Source organism: Pipistrellus hanaki, assembly GCF_964339955.1.
Source record: "Pipistrellus hanaki genome assembly, chromosome: 3".
In the NCBI taxonomy this organism is placed as follows: domain Eukaryota; kingdom Metazoa; phylum Chordata; class Mammalia; order Chiroptera; family Vespertilionidae; genus Pipistrellus; species Pipistrellus hanaki.
In genome coordinates, this window is record NC_140505.1 from 117,206,537 (window position 1) to 117,221,613 (window position 15,077).

The window sequence follows — 15,077 nt, forward strand, 5'->3', positions numbered from 1 at the left end:
TTGGTAATGCAGATAATAGAAGTCTCTCTGACTGATGAATTGGCCATTTGGAACCTCTGTCCTCCAACAGGAAGCATCCTTGCGGTTTTGGTTTTGTGGCCTTTCTTACCCAAACATCAGGTATATTTATATTTAAACCAGCTATTGCCATCCTACTGGACTATTTTAGAAACTAAATGATTGACCCATTGAGACCTTGTGACTGTCTGGCCTGATGTTCTCAGTTTGAGAACTCAGATTCAATCACTGACAAGATATTTCAGCCCCAAAAGCCACACTTGTTAGTGTGGCCCCACTGGCATCTCAGCTATACATGAAAAAGTGGAAGTCATACCTCTCAGGAAAACTGCTGGCTTGGAGAGACCTCAATTCACTTTGGTTCCCCTGAATGCTTTGGCCTGGTTCAGCTAGGCTGAAACTCAACTGAATCTTGAGCTGTAGCCAGTGGCCTCAGAGTTTGATCTGCCATGTGGAAAGCTACAGCCTTGCTGACTAAAGGCACTCTGGGGCCCACACACCAGGGAAACAGATCACAGCTGCACCTGATTACTGAACAGAACCATTCTGATTACTCATGTGGATGTCCATGACGAGGCCCATTCTCCATGAGACGAGTAGACTCATATCAATAATTGGGTCTGATTCTGTTTCTGAGGTGAGGCTGCCAGTGCTTGCCATGCTTGCAACTTCTGCAAAATTTACTTAATCGTTTTACGGTGGAGGAGGTCCCCTTCTGTGGATCCTTGTCTCTGCCTGCTCTTGGAAAATTGACGTCACACTTTACATCTTCAATACTTTACCATTGTTTATACCTTTCCAGATTATCTACCAGCTGATTTTGGCCATATAAATGTGACCCTTGAAACTTGTCATCATAATTTCTCAATTTTCTAGACCATTGGAATCTGACAGTTATATGTGTTTTATTACAAAACCCACTCAACGAAAAGCTAATAGTGGGACTCTACCCACTCACACTTCCTTCTGTCCATGCAATTTAATAAAAGTAGCTTGATCAGTTAACTGGGGATCAGCAAGGATTAACCATTACAACTTCTTCCTAAGTAATAATTAGGAAAAATGCACGGCAGGTTTTGACTGCTCAGAATTCTATCCTGACCACTCCTGTGCAAAATGTTTAGTTATTTTCCCCAATAGCAAGTCTCAGGCCAACATTATTGATATATCTTCATGGTGAGGCCTGGCCAAAGGGCACTTAGGATAAGCTATATGGTTAAGTTTTATAAAAACGCACCCTTTCCTCTAGTTCCCCACCCTGTCAGATGAAAGGTCTAACTGTAGTGATGATTAGAAAAGGAATAGTATTATAGCTAAATGAAATGGAACACTGAAATTTTGAGGAAATAGATAGAAAACAACCTCTCAGAACTATTGAAGGGAATACCTTATATTCTGAGAGGTATAGGGAAGGGAGAGAAATTAACAAACTTTTTTTTTTCCTTCAGAACTATCCCTGAAGGCTTCACCCACAAGAAAAATGTTCCTAAATGGCTGCAAACACCTTAAATTTAACCTATTGCCAGGTCTGCCATCCCTTTCCAGGAGATTGTGGAACACAACTTGGTAATCATTTCCCTTAAGTTTGCTGGGAAGTCTATCATGACAACAGGTGACAGCCTGACAGCAGGAAGAGAGCAAAAATCCTGCAGCTCCCATGTACATAATCTCTGAATGTTTTCTCCACCCCCATTCTCAGTCATCCCACGGACTGGACAAATGCCACCTGGAAGGTGTCCTGCTCACAAATTACCTTTGAATGTTTAAGGAAACAACACTATGGCCCTGGAAAGTATTTAAGTCAGCCTCAACTCACTGGCCAGGGTTGTTTTAGATGGCAGAATTGCATGAAACTTCTTCATCAAAAGCCAAGAAGGAGTCTGTAACATCTAATACTTCAGCTGTGCCTGGATTAAAGCCTCAATCTAGTGGGAAGGTAAATACAGAAACTTAAAGGTAAAAGCACCTGGGCTATTAATAGTAACCTTAATTACTTGCATCATGAGGATAACCAAATGGTTTTAGTCTTAAACTCTGTCAGATTATTTTGAATGGCCACTGGAGTGCATATTTATGGGAAACTTTGCCACGTTGAATAATGGGGTAGATATTGTTAGGAGACAATTTTTTTCACTGGGCTGTAACAATTATGCATGATTTATGGCAACTTTTGTTCTGGACTGTCTTTTCAAAGATGTTAAAGTAGCTAACAGACTTGAAACATGGAGATAGTCATTTAGTGTTTCCCTCTGGGGAAGTCAAAATTAATTGTTTGATATAATTAAGATACTAACATTCTCTGGAGCTTAAGATGATCAACATCACTAATAATCAGAGAAATTCAAATTAAAACCACAATGAGATATCACCTCACACCTGTCACAATGGCTATCATGAATAAATCAACAAACAAATGCTGTGAGGATGTGGAGAAGGGAACCCTAGTACACTGCTGATGGGAATGCAGATTGGTGCAACCACTATGGAAAACAGTATAGAGGTTCCTCAAGGAATTAAAAATGTAACTTCTATTAGACCCAGAGATCACACTTCTGGGAATATATACTAAGTACCCTGAAACACCGATCAGAAAGAATATATGAACCGTATATTCATAGCAGCATTATTTACAATAGCTAAGATTTGAAAATAGCCAAAGTGTCCATCAGGAGATGAGTGAATAAAAAAGCTGTGGTACTTGGAGAAACCAAGATGGCGGCATAAGATAGACACCGGAATGCAGTCTACCACAACAAATTTGAATTTAGAATTGGAAAACAGGGGAGGCATTTCCCTGAAGCACCAGATGGCTAGCTGAGAGGAGGCTCTGCCATCTGGGAAGGAGAGAGAAGGCACGCTGACCCCAGAAACTGTGAAGGTGCGGAGAACTGTTCGCGCAAAAAGACACTGGCTTACTCCCGGTGCGTGGAGAGGGAGGACAGCTAACATGCAGCTGGCTTTCTTGTTTGAGAGGAAAATAGAATCACCCTATTGCTCTGATAGACGACCCCAGTCAGGGAGAGGCCAGACTGTCAGGCAGTGGGCAGCGATCTCTCAGAGGTGTGTGAAGCCAGAGGTCATTACTGTAGGACTTGTGGAGGAACCAACAGGAAAACAAAGGTTGTTTGCAGCACCCCGAGACTTTGCCCCATCAAAGCTGAGCATAAAAGCTCTCCCAGAGGCTGGCTTTCTCTAAGGAGGGACTGGCCAGAATCCAAAGCTTGTCCGCGCCTTTACCAAAGAGGTGCACGAGCCTGCAACCAATTTTGCGAGATTCACGGTAAAAAGAACTTTTCTAAGGCAAGACTGACAGAGAACCAAAGATTGTCTGTGCCACCCCAAGACTCCGCCCCATCCAAGCGGAGTACAGAAGCCCTCCTAGCTGAGACACTGCTGATCCTCACAGCCAATTGGCTTGGAGATCAACGCTTCCCAGGGATACCAACAATAAGAAAGGCTTAACAACAAGACTGCACACACAGACCACAAAGGGCTACACCCAGACTGTCCACCGCAGGTAAGAGGGAAGGCTGTGCTACTGGGCTCTACCAGAACACCTAGCACACAAAACCATTCCATCAAATCAGGAAAACAACTAAAATGCAGACAAGAGGCAGGACACATAGGAAGGAGATGAAGGAAAAGAAAAGAATGGACATTGAGTTCAAAACTACAGTTACAAGGCTTTTCAAGAATATCCTAAAAAAGGTTGATAAAATAAATGAGACCTATGAGGATATGAAAAGGAATCAACTAGAAATAAAAAGGGATCAACTAGAAATGAAGAAAACATTGTCTGAAATAAAAAATATTACACAGAGTCCTAAAAATAGACTGGAAGATTGCAAGAATCAAGACAAAGATTTAGGACACAAAGAGCTAGAGAATATTCCTCTGCAGAAGCAAGAAGATGAGAGTATCCAGAAAGTTGAAGATAGTGTAAGAAACCTCTGGGACAATTTCAAGCGAACCAACATCAGAATTATGGGGATCCCAGAAGAAGAGAGAGAGCAAGATACCGAAAGAATACTAGAAGAAATAGTGATAGAAAACTTCCCCCACCTGGGGAAAGAAATAGACTCAAGTCCAAGAAGCCCACAGAACCCCAAACAAAAGGAATCCAAAGAGGACCACACCAAGACATATCATAATTAAAATCTCAAGAGCAAAAGACAAAGAGAGAATATTAAAAGCAGCAAGAGAAAAGCACACAGTTACCTATAAAGGAGCACCCATACGATTGTCAGCTGATTTCTCAACAGAAACCAAGCAGGCCAGATGGGAATGGCAAGAAATATTCAAGGTGATGAATAGCAAAAACCTACAGCCAAAAATACTCTACCCATCAAAGCTATCACTCAGAATCGAAGGCCAGATAAAAAGCTTTACAAATAAAAAAAAGCTAAAGGAGTTCATCACCGCCAAACCAGAATTATATGAATTGCTGAAGGGGGTTATTTAGGAAGAGGAAGAAGTTAAAGGTAAAAATTATGAACAACAAATATATAACTATCAACAAGTGAAACTAAAAACCAAGGGAATTAAAAAATCTGATGAACAATATTAAGTGGTGAATATAATAGAATCAGAGGTATGGAAGGCGAGTGGACTGACGATTCTCCAGGAAAAGGGGAGTGGGGGTGTGGGAAAAGACTGAACAAAAACTGTGCACCTATGGATGAGGACAATGGGGGATGGGGAAAGGACTGGGGTATGGGGAAAAGACAGAGGGTGGGGTGAGAACCTGGTGGAGGGGAGCAATTGAGGGGGGGAGGAACACATTTGTAATAATCTGAACAATAAAGATTTATTTTAAAAAAGAATCTGTGGTACTTTTACACAATAGAATACTAGGCTGCTGTAAAAAAAGAAGGGTTTCTTTGAGACAGTGTGGATGGACCTGCTAAGTGAAATATGCTGATCAGAGAAATAAATACAGCATGATCTCTCTTATCTGTGGAATCTGATGAAAAATATTAATTGAGCAATAAAGTAAGACCCTAGGCATGAAGGCATGAAACAAACTGACATATATTGGGGATAGAAGGGGGTGGGGAACGAGAAGAGATAGACCAAAGAACTTATATACTTATATGCATAACCCATGGAAACAGACAATAGTGTGATGAAAGACTGAGGGGGGCAGTGCTGGGTGAATGGGGGACAAAAGGGGACTTGGGCATACATATCTGTAATAGTGTGAACAATAAAAAATATATTTTAAAAAATAAATCAATACAAATAATGCAATATAATTAGTTTATTCTAGAATACAAGGATTAATGTTTGAAAAATCGATGGTATATGCATAAAAAGTATTTGATAAAATTCAAATGATATATAAAATCATCATGATCATGATCCTGATAAACATATTAACCTCTTGGAAAGGTAAGAAGATACTAAGGAAGGTAACTTCCTTAATCAAATTCAAGAACCTATATTAACAAATACTTTACTTAATGGTAGTATGCTAAAAGCTTTCACCTTGATACCAGGAGCTAAAAAAAGATGTCTGCTCATATTCTACAGTTTACTAGAGGTAGTAGTCAGGACTAGGCAAGAAAAATAAACTCAAGGTATAAGAATTAGAAAAAAAGAAATAAAATTGTCATTCTTCTGAGATGACTATATTGTATACACAAGAATATTCAAAAGACTTGAGAGATAAACTACCAAAATTAATAAGTGATTTCAACAAAGTGGCAAAATATAAGGTTAATATATAAAAATAAATATAATATCAGAAAACATCAACTACCTAGGGAGAAAAAATATAACCAAAAATGTACAAGAGCCGAAACCAGTTTGGCTCAGTGGATAGAGCGTCGGCCTGGAGACTGAAAGATCCCAGGTTTGATTCTGGTCAAGGGCATGTTCCTTGGTTGCAGGCACATCCCCAGTAGGGGGTGTGCAAGAGGCAGTTGATTGATGTTTCTCTCTCATCGATGTTTCTAACTCTCTATCCCTCTCTCTTCCTCTCTGTAAAAAATCAATAAAATCTATTTTTTTAAAAAAATGTACAAGACACTGACAGCACTGAACCCCAGTTCTAAGCGAGACCCTGGGGACCCAGGCTCAAACAGAGAGAGATGGGGCTGTGAGGTGGAATCCCAGGGGAGCGGCGAAAAGCAGAGCCCCCAGAGCCGCGCACATTGCATGCAGAGGACAGACTGTTGACTCTGATGCTAGATTTTCCTAGCAAGAAGGAGACAAAAGCTCCAGCTGTGCCGAGCCCCAGTTCCGACTGCTCTGAACCCCAGTTCTAGGCCAGAACCTGGGGACCCAGGCTTAAACAGAGGGAGCCTGGGCTGTGAGGCAGAATCCCAGGGGAGCGGCGAAGGGCAGAGCCCCCAGAGTTGCGCACATTGCGCGCCGAGGATGGACTGTTGACTCTGATGCTAGACTGCCCTGGCGGGAAGGAGACAAAGGCTCCAGGCTGGGAGGAGTGCAATGAGGAGTGGGAGCTGCCACCTGGCATCAGCAAGCCGGGCGCCAGCAAAGAGCCGGGCGACAAGGCCCCCGGGGGGGGGGGGACCGCTGATTGCCGGCCACAGAGCCAATGCTGGGGGCTGCTTCCTGAGTGGTGCTAACCCCGGCAACAGGCAGAAGCTGAGTAGGAGGCCGAGGAGAACAAAGGGGTGCCGCAGGCCAGCCTGCTGAGCTTCCAGGACGAGGAGGAAGAAACCAAAGAAGTTTTCAATGCGAAGAAATCAAGTGATAGCAAAAAGATAGTAAAATTACTTAAGAAAGAATACAAAGAAGACCTTGAAAAATCGAAGATTAAGACAGAACTCAACTCAGCAGCCAACATTGCAACATAAATCTCCAGGCCGACATGTTTAAAAAAATGTTAAAAAAAAAAAAAAAAAAAGACAATGTTGGAGCGGCGGAGGCCAGGCCCAGAGTGGCCAGGCCCCGGAGCAGCAGCAGCCTGACCCGGAGCAGCAGCAGCCAGGCCTGGGGCGGTGGCAGCCAGGCCTGGGGCAGAAGCGACCAAGCACAGGGCGGCCAGGCCCGGAGCAGCCAGACCCGGAGCAGCTGGGCCCAGAGCAGCTGGGTCGGGAGCAGCCAGGCTCGAAGAAGCAGCAGCCAGCCCTGGAGAAGCCAGGCTGGGAGCGGCCAGGCCCGGAGCAGCCGGGTCGGGAGCAGACAGGCCCGGAGCAGCAGTAGACAGGCCCGGAGCGGCAGCAACCAGTCCCCAAGCAGCAGCGGCCAGACCCGGAGCAGCTGGTTGTGGAGCAGCCCGGAGCAACAGATGCCAGGCCCAGAGCAGCTGGGCCCGGAACAGCTCGCTCCTTGCCTGCCCATGCCCCAGGGCTGCTTCTCAGACATGGCTGGAAACTTTTGGGGAACTTGAGGTTCTGCTGAATCAAGTGATGAAGGCTTAGATCTGGATGTGTTGAGTTGTTGTAGAGCTGGGGTGTTGATCTGTGAGTGCCTTGTGTGGGGTCTGGATGAGGTTGGTTGACCTATTTGGAAGTGTCTTTTGTGTGAAGTGTATCCGTGGGCATGTGGAGGTATTATTGATTTGAGAAAATGCTAAGTAATTGATTTACTACCTGAAAAATTTAAAGTTCTGAAAGTTTAAGGTCTCTTGCCAAAAAGAGGTTTTAAAGCTAACACCTTAATTTTAATGGAGAAAGGGGAGGACAAGCCCTTCCCATCCAGAACAGGTAATCCAATTCCAGCCAGCAGCTATCTTTAAACAATGTGTCCACTTACACTTGAATGGCTACATCTTTTGATAGCCTAAGGGCAAGTTTACATGTAAACAAGTTTGCTTCTCAGTTCCCCCGGCAGAAAAAACAAGGTTTAAAATTATTAGATTTTAAAATTTATTCTTAAAAATATAAAAGTTTATTAATTTTAAAAAAAAAAGGAAATTAAAAAACCTAATGAACAATATTAACTGTTGATTATAATAGAATCAGAGATACGGGAGGGGAGTGGACTGACAATTCTCTGGGAAAAGGGGAGTGGTGGATGCAGGAAGAGATTGAACATAAACTGTGCACCTATGGTTGAGGACAATGGGGGATGGGGAAAGGGCAGAGTTTGGGGTGGGAACCTGGTGGAGGGGGGAAGAAATGAGGAACCTTTGTAATAATATGAACAATAAAGATTGATTTAAAAATAAATAAATAAATAAATAAAAATGTACAAGACAACTATAAGAGCCTTGTGCCCAAAAACCTTAATTGGCCTAAATATATGGTGGAATATCCTGTGTTCATGGATTTCAAAATGTAATATTCTAAAAGATATCAGGTCTCCCACATTGGTTTTGCAGATTCACAACCTAAGACAAAAGTCCTAACATTTTTTGTGCAAATTCACAGGATGACTCCAAAATTTGTATAGAAATGAAAAGGGATCAATAGAGCATTAGTAGCACTTTCTTGAAGAGAAAGAACAAAATTGAAACTTTTTATAAGACTAAATATTAAAACTTATTATAAAGTATATAGTAATTAATGGTGTAAGGATAAGCAATATAACAATGAGAAAAAGTAAGAGAACCCACATACAGTTACCTGAGTTTAAACAAAGCTTCTGCTGCAATCCATTCTGAAAAGTATGGTCTGTATAACAAATGGTTTTAAGTCAATGAGATAACCAAATGTGTGCTTATGGGAGGGAGGGGATCTCGACCCCCTTCTTCCACTACTCACAAAAATTACTTCCAGATGAATCATACACTTAACTTTTGAAAGTTAAGATCATATAGTTTCTATAATATGAGCTGGGTGGGTGTAGGCAAAGATTTCTTACATGTTAAAAACTTTTGTTTTTAATTTAAAACTAGAAATAGACTATTCATCAAAATGAACCATTTTGATGAACAGAGAATAAAAAATAAGCTTCAGAATTTATAAGGGATATTTGCAAAGAAAAGGAGAGGAGTATTCAGAATATATAAAGAACTTCTATAAGTCAGTAAGAAAAAAGTGTACAACCTAACTGTAATATACCCTAACACTTGATCATATCACAAATGTGGATATCTAAATGGCCAGGAAGTATATGAAAAGATGCTCAACATTACTAATTATGAGAAAATATCAAATTAAAATAAGATACCATGACAAAACTTATTGGAATACGGATAAAAGTCATGAAAATATAAACTGTTGGTGAGGATAGTCTAAAATTCTCATATTCTGCTTGTAGAGCTACAAATAAATACAATCACTTTGAAATAATGTTAGGCATTATCTACTAAACATAGGTAAAGACTATGATCCAGAAACTCTAAAAGAAATGTGAATATACATATCAAAATATATGCAAAAGAATGTTCATAGCATCGTTAGTCATAATAGGTAATACTAGAAATAATTCAACAATAACTAATCTCTCAATAGTAGAATAGAGTTTTGAAAGTGGTACATTCAAATAAGGAATTACAAGTGGTATATTCAAAAGAGTGGAATTTATACAGCTGCATTCAACCACATAGATGAATCTCACAGACATAATATCATGTGAAAGAAAAACACATACTGTAAGGTTCCACTTATAGAAAGTTCAAAAATAGGCAAAACTAATCTATGATAAAGGAGGTATGAATACTACAGAAGCATGAGGAAGTCTTTGGGATGTTCATATGTTCTTTATCTTAATCCGACTGGTGGTTATGCTGGTGTTAACTGTCTAGAGAGGAGGGAACAGAATGAGCAAAACTAAGGATGTAAAAGGCAAGTGCTATAAAAAGTAAAAGTGTGCTCAACTTGGTTGGAACTTATGGAAGCCACAGGGGAGAAGTGGTGAGTATGTCTGTAAAGCTTGCTACCTTTTTGTGGAGTTCATGAATAACAATTTAAGGTGGTTATTCTCATTTTTCTAGGGAACAAAAAAGTATTAAAGGCTTAAAAAAAAAAACAACAGGGTACATATAAATTCATAGTTATATTTAATAAGAAATAATTGATACAATCCTAGAACACTTGTCAATATTCTATAACCACGATTACACACTGTAAGGTAAATTAGATGTTAAGAAATTAGAAGAATACCTTTTCTAGTGTTATTTTTTTTAAAAACTATAACAGTGTTCAGAGATTATAAACATTAGAAACTGGTTTAGCTCCAAAATAGTATACTAAAAATATTATATGGTCAGTATTTCTATATTATAATTATTACTTACTTCGCCAAATTTAAAATCCTCTAAATCTATTTCTTCATATTCTTCTTCAGATTCTTCATTCTTAATAGCCTCTAGAGCTGTTGTCAGTTTCTTTCGGAAAAAAAAGCCCTTCCAAACCGCCTAAACAAAAATTTAAAGCATGTTATACAAGGTTATAGATCAAACTCCAAGCCAGATTCTCTGTATTATCCCATTAGGAAGATAAAACATCTTAGACCTTAGTTTAATGGCTCAGTAATCTGTTTTTTGAACTTTATGTGACACTTAAAACTGCAAGATAAATTAAACAACTGCATGTGTCTAAAGTTTTGAATCTCAGGAGACTTCCCTTGTGGTCAGCAGAAAAGAATCTTTAAAACTCCCTCAACTGCACATGTAGGTCAACCAATCAATTATCTGATAATTCCTCCAGGACCCATTCTAAACTAAGAAGAAAGAGATACAAAGGAAAACTAATTTTGCTAATTTTTAAATGATTATATATAAAATAAACTAACACATATTTAGGAAAAAGCCACCATACATAAATTGTCATATTAGAGAAATAGTATCCTGGACTATAACAATTAACTAATTCTTCTTTCAAATAAACTAAGCACAAAAGTAATAGAAATAAAACCATTTAGATTCCTCAATAACCTTGGAGTAGGGTAAACTTCCCTAATTGTAACCCTAAGATCCCTGCAGCTTTTTAGTTAAAAGTGAGTATCTTTATAGACTGCTAGGAAGTATGCTCCCAGATATAGTAAGTATAAAGAACAAGGTAGACAGAGTGGGATGATTTTGTCTCTTCTTATTTGAAATATTTTTCACAGATAAATGCATATCATAACTTATCTATGAAAGACTGTATATAAATACATAATACATGCATTTAAATATATGTATAAATAGTTTAAATATAATTATATGTTTAATAATTATGTGTAAATATTTTTAAATATATCTGTATATATTCAAATATGCATGTATGTGGTTTCTAACATTCAAAAAATAATAGTTATAAAAATATTAACTTATAGAGGGTGGAAGTTACAGCAATAGAAGCCAGACTTCTGTGACTAACCTCACTTAGATTTGACTTTGAAACTGGGCACATACTTATGATAATTATAAAACAAATATATATGAAAAAAAATTCCTAAAAAATACAAAGATATGTTTCATACTGCAGGTATAACCACACAGAAGTTATTTAAAGTGACTTTAAAATAGATTCATTTAAGTATAACCCTAGTAATATATACTCAAAAGACACATTTAACTATCAAAGATTCCTTAAATATCTTTTCCATAAGGTTAATGATAATGATATATTGATATCATTATTCTGAAAATTACATATATTGAGAAGTGGGATTTACAAACAGACAACAGATATAGGTACCATATATGATAGCAGAAATCACTCACAAACTCAGCAGCAACCAGCCTAAGCAGCCAAACCACAACCTCTACAACAATTAGCCAAGACTTGGTCAATGACTGATATTAAGAAATAATTAGCAGTTTTTAGGTTAGTAATATACTGCAGTTAAGTTTAAACTAATAAATCTTTATAGAAATTTATACTTATATATTTACAAAAGGAATTATAAGATTTGATTTCCCCCCCAAATAATCTAGTGATGAGGTGGGAAAGATAGGTTGGTTATAAAAGATTGGTTATAGAAGATAGCAAGGTCAGGTACTGATATAGAGAAAAGAGGGTATAAAGGAAATTATTTAGTCCAGATCTCTAATGACAAAGATTCATTCACTGAGCTCACAATGGATCCAGCCTAACTCACTGGGGAAAGAACATTTACAAAACTCTAGCCTATAATACATAGCATGTGTTTTTCTGGTGTGAGACATACAGATATCTTCTTCATGAATCTGCATCAGGAATTCAAGCCCCAGACATCTCTAGTTTATGACAAATAATGTCACATGTAATAAATATGTAATTAATAATATTTAGGTTCCTCTTATTTGTTTCTGTCAAGGTCTCAATTTTTCAAGTAATACATCTATGATTGATTCATTTTTCTTTCACACATTCAATTCAATTTCCTGCCTGGACAACTGTATCTAGTCTAACTGTGCTATGACTTCTTATTATTCCAGTAATATGAAATTCTATGTTCTTTTTATTTCCACTGCCCATTATACCTAGAATTCCATTCTCCTACATATTTACACTGAGCATTATATATTTCTCAATGTGTATCTTACATACTTTGTTAGAATAGGCTAAATGCTATAATAAGAATACACAGTAGCTCAAAAAAAGTTATTTATTTCTTGACCATATAACAAACATCGAGAGAATATACAACACAATGGGGGGCCATTTTAGCATAGAGGAATTCACATATCCAGGCTTTGCAGACTATAATCTCAACAGATAGCGTTCAAATATACAAAAGACAGCTTCCCAAGATACCTCAGAGGCTGTCCACATTTCAGCCAATAAGAAAGGGAAGCAAATATGTAGGAATGTCTGTGGGAGGTTTTTTGAGCCAGGCATGGAAGTGGTGGAAATACCTTTCACTCATGTTCTACTGATTGAAAAGGGGCCATACTACAGTGTATAAGAAACTAGCTGTATGCTAGGAAGAGGAGGAGAAGGCTTTTTGGTAAGCAGAGAGGAGTCATCGCATCATTCATGAAATCTTCATTTTGCTCTAAAGCCCAGGATGTTTCTACTGTACCATGCACTGCTCTCCAGGATGATTAGGCAGCCTAGAGTTAATATTTTCAGATGAACAGTTTTCAAAAGTAGGTGATTGTACTCAAGAGAAAATAGAGCTGAGATGACTTCAATGATTTTAAGTACCATGATGTACAGCAAGAGACATGTTCTAAGTTACAAAGAAAGGCTAACTTTTGCTTCCTTTTGTAATCAAAAGAAGCCTGGAGGATACACAATGAGGAAGAGCAGAGAACACCTGGAGAGTGGTAGGAACAGAATCTGGGCTGGAGAGGGACATTGGACCACCAGGCTGAGGGTGAGGAAGATCACTGCACCAAAACCATGTTCCTTAGGGACAGGCATAGTATCCGCCTGTGGAATGAAAGTCCACAGGGCTGCTGGCAGCCAAGGAATGTAGATCTAAGACCAGAGCTGCTAAAGGCTGCATCCAGAAAGGTGGCCTGAAAAGTGGCCGGAACAGCACGGTGCTGGCTGGAGAGAAACCAGAGGTTTCATGGTTGTTTTGCCTTTGCTTTGCCTTTGCTTTTATTCACTAAATCCAGTTCATAGGACTTTTCAATTGCAAACTCTCACCTGAGACTTTGGTGCAGGGAGAACAGCACAGATTTGCAGAGCTTGGGGAGAGGCTGTGGAGGGAAGCAGGGCAGGGAGACCTGGCCAGGATCCTGCATTGGGACATTCATAACCTTACAACCTAAGGGGATATTTTTCTCCTGAAAAGCCAGCCCCACCCAGTAGCCTCAAGCTAGGTAATACAGCGGCCACACCCTGCCTGCATTTTGAGCTACAAAGGAAACAAAGGGTCTGAAGAGACGCAAAGAGCCCTCAGTGACTAGGTTGGAAGAGGGGCCTGATTACCCATACTTCCTGGGAACCAGACTGATAAAAACTCCAGGTTGCCAGCCAGCCCCACTGGTATCCATACAGGGATCTCTGACCAACTCAGGCCAGAGTAATATTCTGGGCCACTTACAGAGGAGTAGCTCTGGGTCAAGGAAGAAACACCTCATTCCCAGAAAACCAAACAGCACCACCTCCACCCAAAGCCCTGTCATAAACAGATGCTTGAGTAATTAAGATTGACAGTTGGCAGACAAGAAAAGCAGGCAGATTGGTCCTGCCTGCTTGGAGACAGACACAAACAGAGGGGTGGTGGATCACTTGGAACTTCAACATGGGACTAAACACCAAAGACAGTGGTCAGCATCTAAGTACCTAACGAAAGCCCATAATTGGCAGATGGAACAGAAGAGTGGGGTCCTAAACCAGCTCTCATAGGGCATTAAAACTCAGATGAAGCAAATGACACTTTCTTTTTTATCTTTTATTTTAAAATGTTTTAATATTATTTTTCTTTATTCTATTTTTAATGTTATTTCATTTTATCTCTTTTTTTTGCACATTTTTCTTCTTTACGTCTCCCCTTTTCATCCGTTTTTTTCTCCTCCTGTCCCTATTTTAGTTTTTCTTTCTTTTCTTTTTACCCCTTGTTAAAAATTGATCTTCTTTATCTGATTTATTGATGCATTATTACTATTATAGTCTCTGTTGGCATAGTCACATGTCTAATTTCCTCTGCCATACTCCTACTCCATGCCCCCTTCTCTTTTTTCTTTTCCTCTCTTCTCTTGCTCTTTTCTTCTCCTAATTTGTTAATTAGTTTTACTTATTAAATTAAAGCCTATCTGCTATCTCATCTACTCTCCTTTTCAATCAATCAATTAATCAATCATTTTTTTTTTAAATTTTATCTTCTTATCCACTCATTCTCTTTTTACCTCCTCTATACTAAACCATGGCCCTTTCCCTATTCATCAAATTCCTTAATCCTATTTTCTGTATTTAAGCTCCACCTCTACAGATTCTACCTCCCCCTTTATCTGGTTGTTTTTTGTTTGCACTTTTTGGTTTAATTGTTTGGTTTGTGGTGTTTTCTCCCTATATATTTTTTTTCCTTTTTCTTTTTCTTTTTTTCTACCTTCTTTTTTTCTTGATAAATTTTTTGCTCTCTTTCCTCTCTCTTAATTCTCTTTTCTAGAGTGGTCACTTTTATTGAGGTTATAAGTGTTTTATGTATATTCATGCTCTGTTTCTTTTGTGTTGTATCTTGTCGTATTATATTTTGTGCTGTTCAGTCAGCACCTCCACAACAGTTGGTATAACATGGTAGAGAGTGAGCCATATAACCAGACACCCTGAGAGGAGACA

General features: G+C 39.0%; 1 protein-coding gene across 1 annotated transcript in view; it reads right to left on the reverse strand.

The window, feature by feature from the left end:
• The window catches only part of LOC311618890 (leucine-rich repeat- and IQ domain-containing protein 1-like), a gene marked incomplete at its 3' end in the record, with an annotated part of 227,460 nt that overhangs the window by 107,958 nt on the left and 104,425 nt on the right, over window positions 1-15,077 (reverse strand). The window contains exon 17 of the mRNA XM_084876624.1: window positions 10,172-10,291. Coding sequence (XP_084732750.1) covers window positions 10,172-10,291 — 120 coding nt within the window. The remainder of the gene's footprint in view (window positions 1-10,171; window positions 10,292-15,077) is intronic.